The sequence below is a fragment of the Capricornis sumatraensis genome, chromosome 7 (genome assembly GCF_032405125.1).
Source record: "Capricornis sumatraensis isolate serow.1 chromosome 7, serow.2, whole genome shotgun sequence".
NCBI lineage: Eukaryota > Metazoa > Chordata > Mammalia > Artiodactyla > Bovidae > Capricornis > Capricornis sumatraensis.
The window spans coordinates 102,753,853-102,770,698 of record NC_091075.1 but is presented as its reverse complement, the minus strand read 5'-3'; the positions used below and the strand labels follow the sequence as shown (position 1 = coordinate 102,770,698).

General features: G+C 36.9%; 1 protein-coding gene across 1 annotated transcript in view; it reads right to left on the bottom strand.

The window, feature by feature from the left end:
- Positions 1-16,618, bottom strand: part of ARHGAP24 (Rho GTPase activating protein 24) — a 468,485-nt gene extending 451,867 nt beyond the window's left edge. The window contains exon 1 of the mRNA XM_068975093.1: positions 16,439-16,618. Within this exon, the coding sequence (XP_068831194.1) occupies positions 16,439-16,618 (180 nt within the window). The remainder of the gene's footprint in view (positions 1-16,438) is intronic.
- Between the last annotated feature and the right edge of the window lie 228 nt (positions 16,619-16,846).

The following is a 16,846-nucleotide window of genomic DNA, read 5'->3' as shown; positions in this document are numbered from 1 at the left end:
GATATGTATATGAGTTTCCTTACCCAGTAATATTATGATGTGTTACAAGATTTATAAATGAATACCTGATATTTAATTGACCTCCCCTCTGTAAGTGTTTCAGACAAGGACACAAAGAATGTCACAGTCTCTGCTTTGAAAAAGGAATTCATTGATAGAATCTCAAACAGTAAACAACAATATGATGAATGATTTATGCATATTTGAAAACCCAGACAAGTTTTCTATTTCATGAGTTTTGCATCTCATAATTTTGGAAGGAAAAGGCTTCGGAGAGAGCAAAATAATTGTTTATATCTTTAAAACATGCTCAGTCATTTTTAAAGAGTTAAAAAGAGAAAAATGTTTTAAATAAACATTGTATTTTTATCACAATTGCATATGAAATGATGATATCTCAAAGAGGAAATTTTGAAAACTGAGTATTTTAGATGTGGAATTATGTTATACCTGCGATAATGACTAAAACTGCCTTCAGTGAAGATTTTTGTTTAAATATTCAAGATGCAAACTAACAAAGAACACTTGGAACATTTGTGAAATCTTTGCCTAATTGGAAAATGGACTGCTCATTTTTCCCCAGTATGCTAAAAGGTAAAGTGCCCCAATTCTAAAATATCTGCGGCTATTCCATGAATATTTAATAGGCAAATGTAAAGATTTTGGAAAAAAATAAAAGGGTTAGTTCAGTGGCAGAATTATGAAACTTTAATTTCTAGAAAGCAGCTGCATTTGTGGGACTAAGAAAACTTCTAGAAACCTAGAATCAAAGAATAGCTCTGAAGCCATTAGCTTCATCTGCTCATTTAACAGAGGAAGTCCTGAGAAAACTGACTGTCAGGATGATATGCTTCATAAATGGAAGAATTAAGTCCATAACACAGGAGGAACCTTTGGCTCCTGCAGCACTATGTGTTTTGTAAAACACAGAAATTTACAGGATGTCAACTTTCTCATTAAAATCTAAAGGAAAACGTAGGTCTTAAGTCTAGTCACTAAAAAAATTAAAACTAGGAAGAAAGGTTCGAAAATAGAAACACGAATTTTGGCACTGCAAAACTGTCTGAAAATGTATTAGAGTCTTACAGCTGATGTTTCAATGCTAAGTAACACAGTCAAGTTACGGTTAGGTTCAGTGCAGTTCAGTCACTCTGTCGTGTCCAACTCTTTGCGACCCCATGAACCGCAGCATGCCAGGCCTTCCTGTCCATCACCAACTCCCGGAGTCAGCCCAAACCCATGTCCATTGAGTGGGTGATGCCATCCAACCATCTTATCCTCTGTCGTCCCCTTCTTCTCCTGCCCTCAATCTTTCCCAGCATCAGAGTCTTTTCAAACAAGTCAGCTCTTCACATCAGGTGGTCAAAGTACTGGAGTTTCAGCTTCAGCATCAGTCCCTCCATGAACACCCAGGACTGATCTCCTTTAGGATGGAATGGTTGGATCTCCTTGCAGTCCAAGGGACTCTCAAGAGTCTTCTCCAACCCCACAGTTCAAAAGCATGTATTCTTTGGTGCTCAGCTTTCTTTATAGTCCAACTTTCACATAAATACATGACTACTGGAAAAACCATAGCCTTGACTAGATGGACCTTTGTCAGCAAAGTAATGTCTTTGCTTTTTAATATGCTATCTAGATTGGTCATAACTTTCCTTCCAAGGAGTAAGCATCTTTTAATTTCATGGCTGCAATCACCAACTGCAGTGATCTTGGAGCCCCCAAAAATAAAGTCAGCCACTGGTTCCACTGCTTCCCCATCTATTTGCCATGGAGTGATGGGTCCAGATGCCATGATCTTAGTTTTCTGAATGTTGAGCTTTAAGCCAACTTTTTCACTCTCCTCTTTCACTTTCATCAAGAGGCTGCTTAGTTCTTCACTTTCTGCCATAAGGGTATGTCATCTGCATATCTGAGGTTATTGATATTTCTCCCAGCAATCTTGATTCCAGCTTGTGCTTCATCCAGCCCAGCATTTCTCATGATGTACTCTGCATATAAGTTCAATAAGCAGAGTGACAATAGACAGCCTTGACGTACTCCTTTTCCTATTTGGAACCAGACTGTTGTTCATGTCCAGTTCTAACTGTTGCTTCCTGACCTGCATATAGGTTTCTCAAGGGGCAGGTCAGGTGGTCTGGTATTCCCATCTCCTTCAGAATTTTCCAGTTTATTGTGATCGACACAGTCAAAGGCTTTGGCATAGTCAATAAAGCAGAAACAGATGTTTTTCTGGAATTCCCTTGCTTTTTTGATGATCCAGTGGATGTTGGCAATTTATGTTGGTTTATTCAAATAATCAGTGTCCATGCCAAGTAAGGTTAGGACTATTGCATATTCAACCCATATCTGGGTCAGTGAGCTCACATCTACAGATTCAGTTCTTTATTCTAGTCATCCACTTGACAGTTTCTCAAAACTGACCACAAGGTAGGCCAAATAGAAGATCTGCATCTTCTTATCTGAACTATCTTTTTTTTTTTTTAATTTCAATGAGGGATGAAACTTAGTTAGGCGTGTGTGACCCCATACTTAAAAAAATAAATTTAAGTAGGAATACAGGTTCATCGGAAGGACTGATGCTGAAGCTCAAATTCTAACACTTTGGCCACCTGATGCAAAGAACTGAGTCATTTGAAAAAGACCCTGATGCTGGAAAAGATTGAAGGCGGAAGGAGAAGGGGACGACAGAGGATGAGATGGTTGGATGGCATCACCAATTCAATGGACATGAGTTTGAGCAAGCTCTGGGAGTTGGTGATGGACAGGGAGGCCTGGAGTGCTGCAGTCCATGGATTTGCAAAGAGTCAGACACGACTGAGTGACTGAACTGAACGGAACAGGTTCACAAAGCTGAGCTGAGGGTTTTGCTGATGCACTGAATTGATTCCATCAAGGTCTTCTATGACTATGATACAAACAGGAACAAAGAGTTTGAAAGAAATAACTTAGCACAGTTAAAATATATTGGGGAGCCAAAAAGGTGGTTTGTGTTTTTCCATAACATCTTATAGAAATCCCTGAACTTATTGGTCAGGATGATCATGCCTTTCAGGAGCTCAAGTTTAAGCAGGGAAGGCGGGTGGCCTGGTAATGAGCTCTTAGGAGCAAGAAGCTGTGGGTGTACTGCCTGTGAAAGCTAAAGGGTAAAAAAAAGAGAACAAGATGTAGCCCCATGTCCAACATCCTGGGTAGCTGAGATGGTCATAAACAGCCACAAGTTAGCCAGAGAAACAAGAATAACCAAGATGGACCTTAGTCTCCTTATAGTCGTAGGCTCTTAGGAAGAGATGAATTTGTCCATTTTTATTCTTCCTCCCTGCCAGTCCAGAAATGTCAAAGAGAAGAAAAAGGTACCCAATCCATGGTCCTCACACATGTGTAGACACACACACACATCCCCCCAGTGCTGGAGAGAGGGGAGGAAAAGTGTCCCTGTGCTTCCTCTCTGTGTGAGGTAAGCCATCAAGGCTGGCAAGCACTGGGGTATGGTGTGTTGTTACTGTTTAGTTGCTAAGTGACATCTGACTCTTTTGTGACCCGAGGGGCTTCTTTGTCCATGGGATTTCCTAGGCAAGAATACTGGAGTGGGTTGCCATTTCTTTCTCCAGGGGATCTTCCTAACCCAGGGAAAAATCCCCCCTCTCATGCATTGGCAGGCTGATTCTTAGAGGAACATAAATGAGATTTAAATCAAGCATGAGGCCTGAGTTTTATTTTTTTTTTTATAATTAATTTTTTTTATAATTTTTTTTATTTAATTTTAAAATCTTTAATTCTTACATGTGTTCCCAAACATGAAACCCCCTCCCACCTCCCTCCCCATAACATCTCTGTGGGTCATCCCCATGCACCAGCCCCAAGCATGCTGTATCCTGCGTCAGACATAGACCGACGATTCAATTCTTACATGATAGTATACATGATAGAATGCCATTCTCCCAAATCATCCCACCCTCTCCCTCTCTCTCTGAGTCCAAAAGTCCGTTATACACCGCTGTGTCTTTTTTCCTGTCTTGCATACAGGGTCGTCATTGCCATCTTTCTAAATTCCATATATATGTGTTAATATACTGTATTGGTGTTTTTCTTTCTGGCTTACTTCACTCTGTATAATCGGCTCCAGTTTCATCCATCTCATCAGAACTGATTCAAATGAATTCTTTTTAACGGCTGAGTAATACTCCATTGTGTACATGTACCAAAGCTTTCTTATCCATTCATCTGCTGATGGACATCTAGGTTGTTTCCATGTCCTGGCTATTATAAACAGTGCTGCGATGAACATTGGGGTATATGTGTCTCTTTCAATTCTGGTTTCCTCGGTGTGTATGCCCAGCAGTGGGATTGCTGGGTCATAAGGTAGTTCTATTTGCAATTTTTTAAGGAATCTCCACACTGTTCTCCATAGTGGCTGAACTAGTTTGCATTCCCACCAACAGTGTAGGAGGGTTCCCTTTTCTCCACACCCTCTCCAGCATTTATTGCTTGCAGATTTTTGGATCGCAGCCATTCTGACTGGTGTGAAGTGGTACCTCATTGTGGTTTTGATTTGCATTTCTCTGATAATGAGTGATGTTGAGCATCTTTTCATGTGTTTGTTAGCCATCCGTATGTCTTCTTTGGAGAAATGTCTATTTAGTTCTTTGGCCCATTTTTTGATTGGGTCGTTTATTTTTCTGGAATTAAGCTGCATAAGTTGCTTGTATATTTTTGAGATTAGTTGTTTGTCAGTTGCTTCATTTGCTATTATTTTCTCCCATTCAGAAGGCTGTCTTTTCACCTTGCGTATATTTTCCTTTGTTGTGCAGAAGCTTTTAATTTTAATTAGATCCCATTTGTTTATTTTTGCTTTTATTTCCAGAATTCTGGGAGGTCGATCATAGAGGATCCTGCTGTGATTTATGTCTGAGAGTGTTTTGCCTATATTCTCCTCTAGGAGTTTTATAGTTTCTGGTCTTACATTTAGACCTTTAATCCATTTTGAGTTTATTTTTGTGTGCGGTGTTAGAAAGTGATCTAGTTTCATTCTTTTACAAGTGGTTGACCAGTTTTCCCAGCACCACTTGTTAAAGAGATTGTCTTTACTTCATTGTATATTCTTGCCTCCTTTGTCAAAGATAAGGTGTCCATATGTGTGTGGATTTATCTCTGGGCTTTCTATTTTGTTCCATTGATCTATATGTCTGTCTTTGTGCCAGTACCATACTGTTTTGATGACTGTGGCTTTGTAGTAGAGCCTGAAGTCAAGCAAGTTGATTCCTCCAGTTCCATTCTTCTTTCTCAAGATTGCTTTGGCTATTCGAGGTTTTTTGTATTTCCATACAAATCTTGAAATTATTTGTTCTAGTTCTGTGAAATATATGGCTGGTAGCTTGATAGGGATTGCGTTGAATTTGTAAATTGCTTTGGGTAGTATACTCATTTTCACTATATTGATTCTTCTGACCCATGAACATGGTATATTTCTCCATCTATTAGTGTCCTCTTTGATTTCTTTCATCAGTGTTTTATAGTTTTCTATATATAGGTCTTTAGTTTCTTTGGGTAGATATATTCCTAAGTATTTTATTCTTTTCGTTGCAATGGTGAATGGAATTGTTTCCTTAATTTCTTTTTCTACTTTCTCATTATTAGTGTATAGGAATGCAAGGGATTTCTGTGTGTTGATTTTATATCCTGCAACTTTACTATATTCATTGATGAGCTCTAGTAATTTTCTGGTGAAGTCTTTAGAGTTTTCCATGTAGAGGATCATGTCATCTGCAAACAGTGAGAGTTTTACTTCTTCTTTTCCAATTTGGATTCCTTTTATTTCTTTTTCTGCTCTGATTGCTGTGGCCAAAACTTCCAGAACTATGTTGAATAGTAGCGGTGAAAGTGGACACCCTTGTCTTGTTCCTGACTTTAGGGGAAATGCTTTCAATTTTTCACCATTGAGGATAATGTTTGCTGTGGGTTTGTCATATATAGCTTTTATTATGTTGAGGTATGTTCCTTCTATTCCTGCTTTCTGGAGAGTTTTTATCATAAATGGATGTTGAATTTTGTCAAAGGCCTTCTCTGCATCTATTGAGATAATCATATGGTTTTTATTTTTCAATTTGTTAATGTGGTGAATTACATTGATTGATTTGCGGATATTGAAGAATCCTTGCATCCCTGGGATAAAGCCCACTTGGTCATGGTGTATGATCTTTTTAATATGTTGTTGGATTCTGATTGCTAGAATTTTGTTGAGGATTTTTGCATCTATGTTCATCAGTGATATTGGAGGCCTGAGTTTTAAATTAGGTTCGAATTTAATAATTTAAAAATGGTAGTATTTCCTCAAAAGGTTAAGCACAGAGTTACTATATATCCCATCAAACCCACTATTATGTATATAAGCAAGAGAAATGAAAATGTATGACTACACAAAACCTTGTACATGCTCACAGCAGTGTTATTCATAAATGCCCCAGAGTGGGAAACAACCCAGATGTTTGTCAACTGAAGAATGGATATAGATAAAATGTGGTATATCATTACAATGGACTATTTATTAGGCCATATAAGGAAATGAAGTGCTAATACAGATACAACATGGATTAACCTTGAGAATATTATGCTAAGGAAAACCAAAATTCAGAAGGCAAGAATAATAATTCAAGCAACCAGGATTGCTTCCCTTTACACAAAAATTGATACAAAATGTTTCATAAATCATAATTTACAATTGACAGTCACTGAATAAATAAACATATGGAAATAACATTGGAAAATAGAGACCATCTGAATTTATGCAGAATAAATCTAAAGACAAAGGGACAGAAAGATTGAGTGCTCAATAGAAATCTGAAAGAAAATAAATAGCAAATAGCTATGAAATACTTTATATACCGGGGGGGGGGGGGTAAGTAACCCTTTAAAATATATTACTCTAGAGATGTTATAGGGAGGGAGGTGGGAGGGGGGTTCATGTTTGGGAATGCATGTACACCCGTGGTAGATTCATGTCAATGTATGGCAAAACCAATACAATATTGTAGAGTAAAATAAAGTAAAAATAAAAATAAATAAATAAATAAATAAAATAAAATATATTACTCTAAACACTAAAAATATAAACATTCAAATTATGTTTCCAACTATTAATTTTTCCCCTAAATTCTCTTCTCCACTAGTTAGAGTGATGGAAATAAACCTAAGTTTATGCTGAAGGTTATACTTATTAAATTCCATCACAAACACAAAAGCCTTCAGTCAATAAGTAAATGTTAGAAGCAGAACTCAAGGGATTCAACTCCAGTAGTTATCTCTCCAAATTGTTCTTCAGAATAAGTGCTGTGAGTGAGATGAGAAAGTTAGGGCTGCCTCCCTCTGGATTGGTCCAGTTTTGCAAAGAGAATACTTTAAGCCTCCTCAGCTGTCATCAAAATCATTTGGTAAGCTCTGAAGGGGCCCCAGAAGTAATTTAAACAAAGAGAAAAGACATACTACAGAATTTAGCATTAGCTTTTTTTTTTTTTTTTTGAGAATCCATTTAAATTCAATGTATTGGCAGCATAGATCACAAGGGAAAACAAGTTATCTTCTGCTCCGATGTTAGCATTACTTACAAGGGCTGATCATCTACCATTTCCATTTTGTTATACAATAAATAAGGTGTTTATTATAAATATTGATTTCTAAACTGCTGTGTCAGAGTATTCTGATGGTAAAAGATGATGCAAATGATGGCAATGATAATGTTGACTGTGGCAGTGGTGGCAGAAGCAACAACAGTTGGTCGCACAGTGGTAAAGAATCCATCTGCCAGTGCAGGAAACATAGGAGACATGGGTTTGACCCTGGGTCAGGAGGATCCTCTGGAGTAGGCAATGGCAACCTGCTCCAGAATTCTTGCCTAGAAAATTCCATGGACAGAAGAGTTTGGTGGTCTACAGTCCATGGGGTCACAGAGATGGACACGACTGAGCAATTGATTACACACACACACAGACTGAGAGATTAATATGTGGCCAGGTACTGTATAAGTATTCTAGAAACATCATTTCATGTATGCTAACAACTGCTTATGAGATAGGTATTATTATTACTCATAGTTTACAGATGTGTAACTTATCCAGGTAAACAACAAGTAACTTACCACAGGCCCGTCACTAGTGATATAACCTAGGCTGAACACAGGCAGTCTGACCCAAGAAACTATGTACAAAACAACTGGGCTCAACCACTTTCCAGAGAAATGCCTACACTGGACAAAGTCAATTCTAGAGGACAGTATGAGGATGAAATTTTCTCTCACACTTATCCCTCTGCCCACCATGCCCATCCATCAATTTCCCTTCATCCAAGACATCCTTTGCTGCTCTTTCACCCCAAGTATCCTTTCCAGCAGCAACAGATTTTCTCCACTCTTCCTTATAGTCAAAAGTGACCTGATGGGATTCATGCTTAGGTAATAATAGATGCTGCTGCTGCTGCAGCTAAGTCGCTTCAGTCGTGTCCGACTCTGTGCAACCCCTTAGCCAGCAGCCCACCAGGCTCCCCCATCCCTGGGATTCTCCAGGCAAGAACACTAGAGTGGGTTGCCATTTCTTTCTCCAATGCATGAAAGTGAAAAGTGAAAAGGAAGTCACTGAGTCGTGACCAACTCCTCATGACGCCATGGACTGTAGCCTACCAGGCTCCTCTGCCCATGGGATTTCCAGGCAAGAGTACTGGAGTGGGTTGCCATTGCCTTCTCCGAATAATGGATGATTGAAGGCCAAGTGTTTGTGGCATAGTTGCTTTTCAATAATTTTTCGGCAAATTATTGTACCACACAAAATAATAAACAATACAAACAGACAGAATTGCAAAACTGTTGCAGGAGGCCTTTTTGGATAGGTGAACATTTTGGATTCCTTAACAGTGAGATGCACATAGAATAAGCCCTGTTTTCACTGTTTGGCTCTAAATCCAATAAACCAAGAAAAATATGCACATAAAAGCAAGGGGAAATTGTAAGATCTCAGAATAAAATAAACAATCTCTAGCACTGCTTACTGGACTTGTAACAGACTTGTCTGTGTTTACGTCTCCAAATTCATCTCTTATCCCTGCTTGTCTCCTTTCTAAGGTGCTGAAATACTTAACTATTATTGTGGTTATCAAATCATCAACGATCTACCAAAGGGTCATGACCTACACTTTAATTCTGCCACATATATCAACCAAACCGCTTATAATAATGTTATGTTCTCCTTTATTTCTGAGGTGAAATATATCTTCTTTAGAAAAACTCTCCCTGAACCTTGAAGTCGTTATAGATGCCCCCTTTCTGTTGCTTCCTAAGTATTCTCTATACTTTCTTTATTTAAGTACTCATTATATTGACTATAACAGCCACTGGAACTGAGTACCATCTTTATGGATATGTTTTAGTATTAATTGATCATCTGTGGCAGTGACAGCTAGCTCTTTTTCCATACCCGTGTTCTCCTCTGACCCAGGATAAAGCGGGTACATGCCCAGCCTCCTGTGCAGTTAGGCATGATCATGTGACTCAGTCCCAACTACTGGAATATGAAGAGAAGTGATAAGAGGCACTTCCACACTGAATAGTCTATCTAATCCTTCTCTGCAGTAGTCTATTCTATACTCTGTCTAGATTACTGGAAAGGAAATGATCCTATGATAAATTTCAAAGCCAAAAGTTAAAATTGCAAAATCGCCAGAAGCTAAAGTTTCTAAACAGTTATCTGAAGCAGACCTCCTCGCTTACTGAGAATCACTTTGGACTTTAACCTGAGAAAGAAAGAAATTTCATTTTAAATCCTTGTATGTTTGTTTGTTTGGGGAGGTCTATCTTTTTATAGTAACAGTTATATAATCTTTTGTTCTAGAGTCTAGCATAATAACTGCAGGAACATTAGAAATCTATAAACATATGTTGAAAAAAACCAAGTGAAAGAATGATGAGTATGACCATCTCAAGAAATAAATTCTTTTTTTTCAAACTAATGTTATAAAAATAGCAAACATTTATTTTATATTTACTATATGCTACTGCTTTCTAAAATTCTTTACATAAATTATCTCACATAAACCTCTTAACAATGTTATGCTGCTAAGTCACGTCAGTCGTATCTGACTCTGTGCGACCCCATAGACGGCAGCCCACCAGGCTCCCTCGTCCCTGGGATTTTCCAGGCAAGCATACTGGAGTGCGTTGCCATTTCCTTCTCCAATGCATGAAAGTGAAAAGTGAAAGTGAAGTTGCTCAGTCCTGTCCAACTCTTCGCGACCCCATGGACTGCAGCCTACCAGGCTCCTCCGTCCATGGGATTTCCCAGGCAAGAGTACTGGAGTGGGTTGCCATTGCCTTCTCCGAATAATGTTATAGGTAGGTACTAATCTTTTCCCATTGTACAGATTAGTGAATTGAAGTTTAAACCAGCTTATTCAGTCTAATATATCATAGTTATTTGGTAGACAAATCAAGATTCAACCCAAATAAAGTGACTCAAAAGCCTATGTTTTAAACCACACTGAAATAAAATGCCATGCCTAGATGACTTCTATAAGCAATAAAAAATTATTCAACCAATAGCAGAATAAAACATTCACTATTAATAATACCACCTTGACATGATTTCTAGGAAAGAGGTAAGAGTTCCTAAAAATTTATGATGACACACAAATCCTTCTTATGTGTCTTTTAAGATGCCAAGAGACTTAGATGCCACATTGGAAGTCAGTTGGGCTTCCCTGGTAGCTCAGGTGGTTAAAAAAAAAAAAAAAAACCACCTGCCAATATAGGAAACATAAGAAATGTGGGTTCAATCCCTGGGTCAGGGAGATCTTGCCTGGACAATTCCATGGACAGAGGAGCCTGGCGGGCTACAGTCCATGGGTTCGCAAAGAGTCAGACATGACTGAGCGACTAACACACACACAAACACACATACAGAAAGTCAGTTATGTGTGTTTCCAGCATTATTTTACACACATAATCGGCACTTTGGCTGCTTCTGGCTCATATACTTTAACAGAGAACACCAATTACCTTAGAGATTTCTAGATTTCATTAACTCATGTTTCATTAGATATATAAAATTAGAGTTTACTCTTAAATCAGTAATCAATTCTTGCACATTTAGAAGCCAGGATTCAGGTTATAATTCATTTAAAATCACTTTGTTCTTCAAGGTAAGAAAATCCATTATGATCTAATACAGTGTCATCTTCATCAGGCCCAGAAAAAACCTTCCCACACAACTGGATCAATATCTGCTGAAGGAAGTCTAGACTAGATTAATTGGGTTAGTGCCTGTTTGGATTTCAGTCATTTTATCAAGAGTCCCAGGTTGGCTTCTAAAAATCAATGCTTTCCAGGGTATGTCAAGTTCTAGCACCCAAGGTATATCAGAGATATTCACTAATATGACCCAACTTGAGACTCAGCAGCTGTTTAAGTAATAATATACTTCAGGATAGAAGTAAAGCAAATTGTTCCCAAAAAGCACTAGGAATTTATCACTAGATTCATTTAACAAAATCTATATAACTGCTTTATTTTTAAGATAATTATAATAATCACATTTTATCTAAGATTCATCTTCATCTTCTCTGTTATAATATCTATAAGGCCACAGTCATTTGTCATGGTTATTAATGAAAAATAGCCATACAGATATTGTCACAAGCTTAGTTTAAAATATGTATTTGTAAACAAAGACAAATGTTGCTTTAAGATGTAATTATAATTAGGGATAGTATATGGATGTGATACTTGATATTTTTTAAGATAAACTTGTTTGCTTTTGTGTATTATACCTGAAAACTTTTTTTTAATGTATTTTTATGGTTTCACAAAAAAAAAACAAAGTATTTTTCATAGCTAGCCAGAACTCCTAGGGGTACCCAAGGTAGATGAAAGATTTCTTTTTAAATAAATTCTTATGTACAGTATAATTTTAGACTTTTTTCTATGTATAAAGAGGACTTTAAAAAGTATTAAACAAATATTTTTAAAAATACAGAATTATAAAATGCTTACAACAGTGGAGTACAAGTAACAGAAATTATGGATACATTGGTGTATGTTCAAACATTGGCTACATACATCACTACTCTGTTGGTTTTTTTTCAGAAACAACAGAATCAACTTTATTTTTTAAATCTGTTCTAAATAAAATCTGTTTCCATGATAATTGCAAACACTGGAGTTTCTGGAGTGAGTTTGGGCCAAGATGAACTAAAGTTTCATCTTAAAACTATAGGATACTAAAGATTTTAGCTTGATGTATTTTAAATATAAAACACATTGAGGTAGAACTCCAGGGGAACCCTAGCTACAGGCTGGAAAGTCTCATTTACAAAAAGGTACTGTCCCCAGAGAAAGGAGAACCTAGAGGGGCTTTTGCCTTTGCTCAAGAAGAAAATACATGGTCAGTTTAGAGACTTTCTAAGTTCCCAGACTTGCCCCGATTGTGGAATATTTAGGAAGCAAAGTGCAACCCGAATAAGAACACGGTACATCAATGTTAAGTGATTAAGTCTATAATGAAATCAGATATACTAGGTTCTAGTAGACATGAAAATTGACCGTACAGATGGAAGAAAAATTTAACTGAGAAAGGTATATTCATTAATATAGGTTTTCAACATATTAGGTGTTATGGATTGAATTGTGCCCGCTCTTCCACCCGCTACCATTTACATTAAAGTCCTAATCCTCCATGTGGCTAGGACTTTATGTGAATTATGGAGGGGGGAACAATTCAATCCATAACACCGAATATGTTGAAAACCTATGTTAATGAATATACTGTCACAATTATAATTCTATTTATATGTTTCCCCCAACAGATGTGTAGTTTTTAATAACAAGGATAATGATGGAGCTTGACTCTCTTTATTGACTTGAGAAACTCAGAGAAAGTTTCACTAAAATAAATTGATAGGCTTTTTCTAGGATAGGAGGGACACATACTTCAAGGATTTTAGTACTTTCATTTTAGAAATACCATTAAGAAAGAGGAAAACCAATTCAGATTAAGTTTATTGAAATTTTTCAGCTGGTTAGGAATGCTCAGAAGAGTAAATTTTTTCATTTCATTAGTGATGTTTCCTCCAGTATTATTGAAATAGCCCTCAGCAAAAAAAATACAAAGGCCAAGGGCATTCTTAGGCTTGGAGGTGCCCATATTGAAAATAGGCCTTCTGACTGAAAGCAAATCTAGAGAAAAGCTGAGGCTTTGTGAGCAGGTAAAAGGCTAAGTTGAAGGAACATTGGATCAGGAGCAGGGAAATTTGATTTTCAGTTTGTTATTTGCTACTCACCAATAATATCTCTTGGCTGATACATACACTCTCTCTCTCTCTCTGTCTCACACACACATATACATACACACAAACACACATGCATCCTTTATCTATAAAGTGAGGAGTTTTATGACATTTTTTCCCTGTTTTAACATTTTCCCAAGGTTTTCAATTGCTACTTATTGAATTTTTTAGAGTTTCTCTATGATATGTCACTAAGGATTTTTAAAATGTGATTTAAACCTCATTGTTTGAAAAAGAGGTTATGATTTTCATATATGAAGCTGAGGATACTCCATGTTACAGCAGCTGGTCCTGGCCCAACCCTGCTTGGCTATAGATATCATTTATTGACTCACCAACTCATCCAAAAATGTGCCTTGCACTTACAATGTGTCAGGTAGGCATCTATTTCTGATTTAAAATTTTCACTTTAAAGTAAGGAATTAATCCATTCATGGACAAATACACCGTCCTTTCAAATTACAAACTGTCCTCTGACATAGACATTGCTGTTTTCATCTGATTCTGTGTGTACATGTCTAAACATCAGTGCAAAATTTTAAAATTTAAAAGTACAATGTCAAAATTCCTGGTGCTTACATGAAAGATTGTCCAAAAATGAATAATAATTCAAAGTTATTCATCCCAAATTATCATACTTTATTAACAGCAAATCTTTAACAAATAATAATTAGGAAGAAAAATATGAAAACTTTTTATGGAGGAATAATGGTGATCTATGTTTCGTTTGTATAAGAATTAGCATTTTCTTATCAATAAAACTCTATTTTGTTAGTTTCACATATTATGTCTACAAATACTAGTAACATACTAATAGCAAAATACTGCTTATCTTAGAAATACTATGAATTAAATTAATTTTCACTTTGAGGCAATTTCATTTGAATTGATCAGAAGTGTTTGCATTTCTTATTTAAATTTCCAACTTTTTATCAAAATAACTACATTGCACAGAATACTGTGACTCTGTCGATCTTCTGAGAAACCCCACAGAGGACAATAACCAAGGCAATTTGATAATATCCTCTTTGAACAGTTTACGGGGTTCATGTACATATCCTCTGACATCTGCAAGTTCTCAAACTTTAGAAACATTGAGCTCAATCTTGACCTATGGTAGCCAATCTTCATTACTAGAAGGTATGTTGAACTCACCCAAGAGTCAGAACGATTGTTTAGTCTGCTTCCAGTTCTCCAGTCCCTCAGCTCCTAAAACCTCCGTTTGCTCCCCTAATGCTTTGTTTAGATTCTAGATGAGACCTAATTAATTATTTAATTTGTACTCATTCTGGTTAACGACCCAGCCCATCCAAAATACGCCAGAACAAAAGTCCATAGGATAAAATATTGAATGGTACTCATCCTTCTCCTGTATTCAACATGGTCCTCCATATCAAAGTTTCCATAATGAATGCCCCATGTTCTACTTTTTTTCACATTAACCTGAGTTAGGTAAAAATAATTTTATGTTCAAGATAATACCTTACTGTATTACATAGTATAAAAAAAGGTTCAATGAGAAAAGAACACTAGTGTATAAGATAACAAAAAAAAGACTCCTTTGCCTCTGATCTCTATATGATGGTGCTTATCTCAGCCACAGTTTCTTCATTTGTAATAATAACTCCCACATTCCCCACTGTTTGGCCATTATGAAAGGAATGTCATTGCTGTTGTTCAGTTGCTCAGTCATGTCCAACTCTTTGTGACCCCATGGACTGCAGCATGCCAGACTTCCCTGTCCTTATGGAAATGCCTTATAGCAGTCATGACATAAATACAGGATATTCTTATTAATTTATTTATGAGATCTTTGAATGAGAGCATATGAACTTGGACTTAACTAGAGGCAAACATGGCACTACTATCTAACTCTGGATAATATGCTTTATACCTAAGCATTGATTTCTTCATACATGAGGCTAATCCTACCTCGCAGGATTATTTTAAGCATTTCATAACATATATATACCAATTCTCAGTCAAATGCTTGGCCTTGGTAAAGATATGCTAAAAAATAGAAATTTCAAAAAATGAGTGGAGAATGTAATTTCACTGCTACTTTTATGTATTAATAATTCAGTTAGACTAATGAGAAGTTTGTTAAATTATGTCTGAGGAATTTAAAATACTAAAGCAGAGCCTTGATCCAACTTCCTAATTAAGTTCTCAAATTTTAATACAAGGAAAATAGCTCCAAGAATATACCGTTAGGGATGTTTATGTAAACCACTCTAAAACATTTTTTCTCTTACTTATGTATTTTATAGATGTAGATGAAGGAAAAACACAGAGGGAATGCCTCCATTCCCATCTTCTTTTATCAATTGATAAGCAATGATCACAACTAAGAAAGCTTGTTGTAGCTACAGGGAAGGATGGAGAATTTTTCGTCTCTAATTGCAACCCAGAGATCTGTGGCTGAGGAAATGAGAAGTAAACAAGCAACTAAAAGACCACTAAGAAACCACAAAGAAACACAGAAACTATTCCTGGGGGATTATATTGTGTATGCTGGTTGGATTTAGCACTACATCCATATTTTATATGAGTTAAAGCAGAGAGAAGCCCCCAGAGAACAGATATTGACAGTGTCTCATAAATTAAAGTTGCACTTACAGTTTTCCTTCAAATCTTTCAACTTGCTTCTGAGAAAAGGAAAGGTGCTTTGGCTACAATAGATATATCTTCTAACAGAGGTCCATTAATATTTTCATACGATAACCCCCATATCCCCTACTGGTTCGCTATGATGAAATCAGTAATAAGTATGGAAACCCCCTATAACTGTCATGATATCAATATGAAATATTCTTTTTATGAGTACCTCTCCAAGATATTCTTATTAATTTATTTATGAGATCTCTGGAACTCAGATATTTTGGTCCAGCTTAGTAAAAGTCAAAATTACTATTCAACAAGTATAATTTGCCTCTGGGCCTCAATTAGCAAGTTTATCCTCCTGAACCAAAGTAAACCATGAGTAAAAGTGTGAAAGCTGCCAGTGAACCGAAGGAGACCAGGGAGATGGAGATGACATCAGTCTCCAACAGTTTCTAGCAAACCCCACCACTTCTTAGGCTACTAAGCACTACGGTGCTTTTTATTTTCTCCTACTTACCAAGGGCTTGGTTTCATCTTCATCTTTGAAGTAATAGAGCTGATCACCCTTGAGCACAAACCAACGGGTATGCCAAGTCTTGACAAAGCCTCCTTGCTTCCTCAGCCATCCACATTTCACAGCATTGTTCCTCCCTGGGCCTTGCGGGGAGTTCTCCATGGAGTCATTGGTCTCCTCCATTATGAAGCTGATGGACTTTCCTATGTAGCAAACAAAAAACAACAAAAATAAGGTGCTCTGATATAGCCAACCCCCTCTTAAATTACCTGTCCCTTAAAAAAAAAAAAAAAGCTGGAGGAATAGTGAAAAATATACATCAACTCACATTCCAAATTTCTGGAAGCAAACCACAAATGTGACAACAATATTCCTGGAGAAAACGTGGACAGAGTTCCTCGTGTCTTCCCT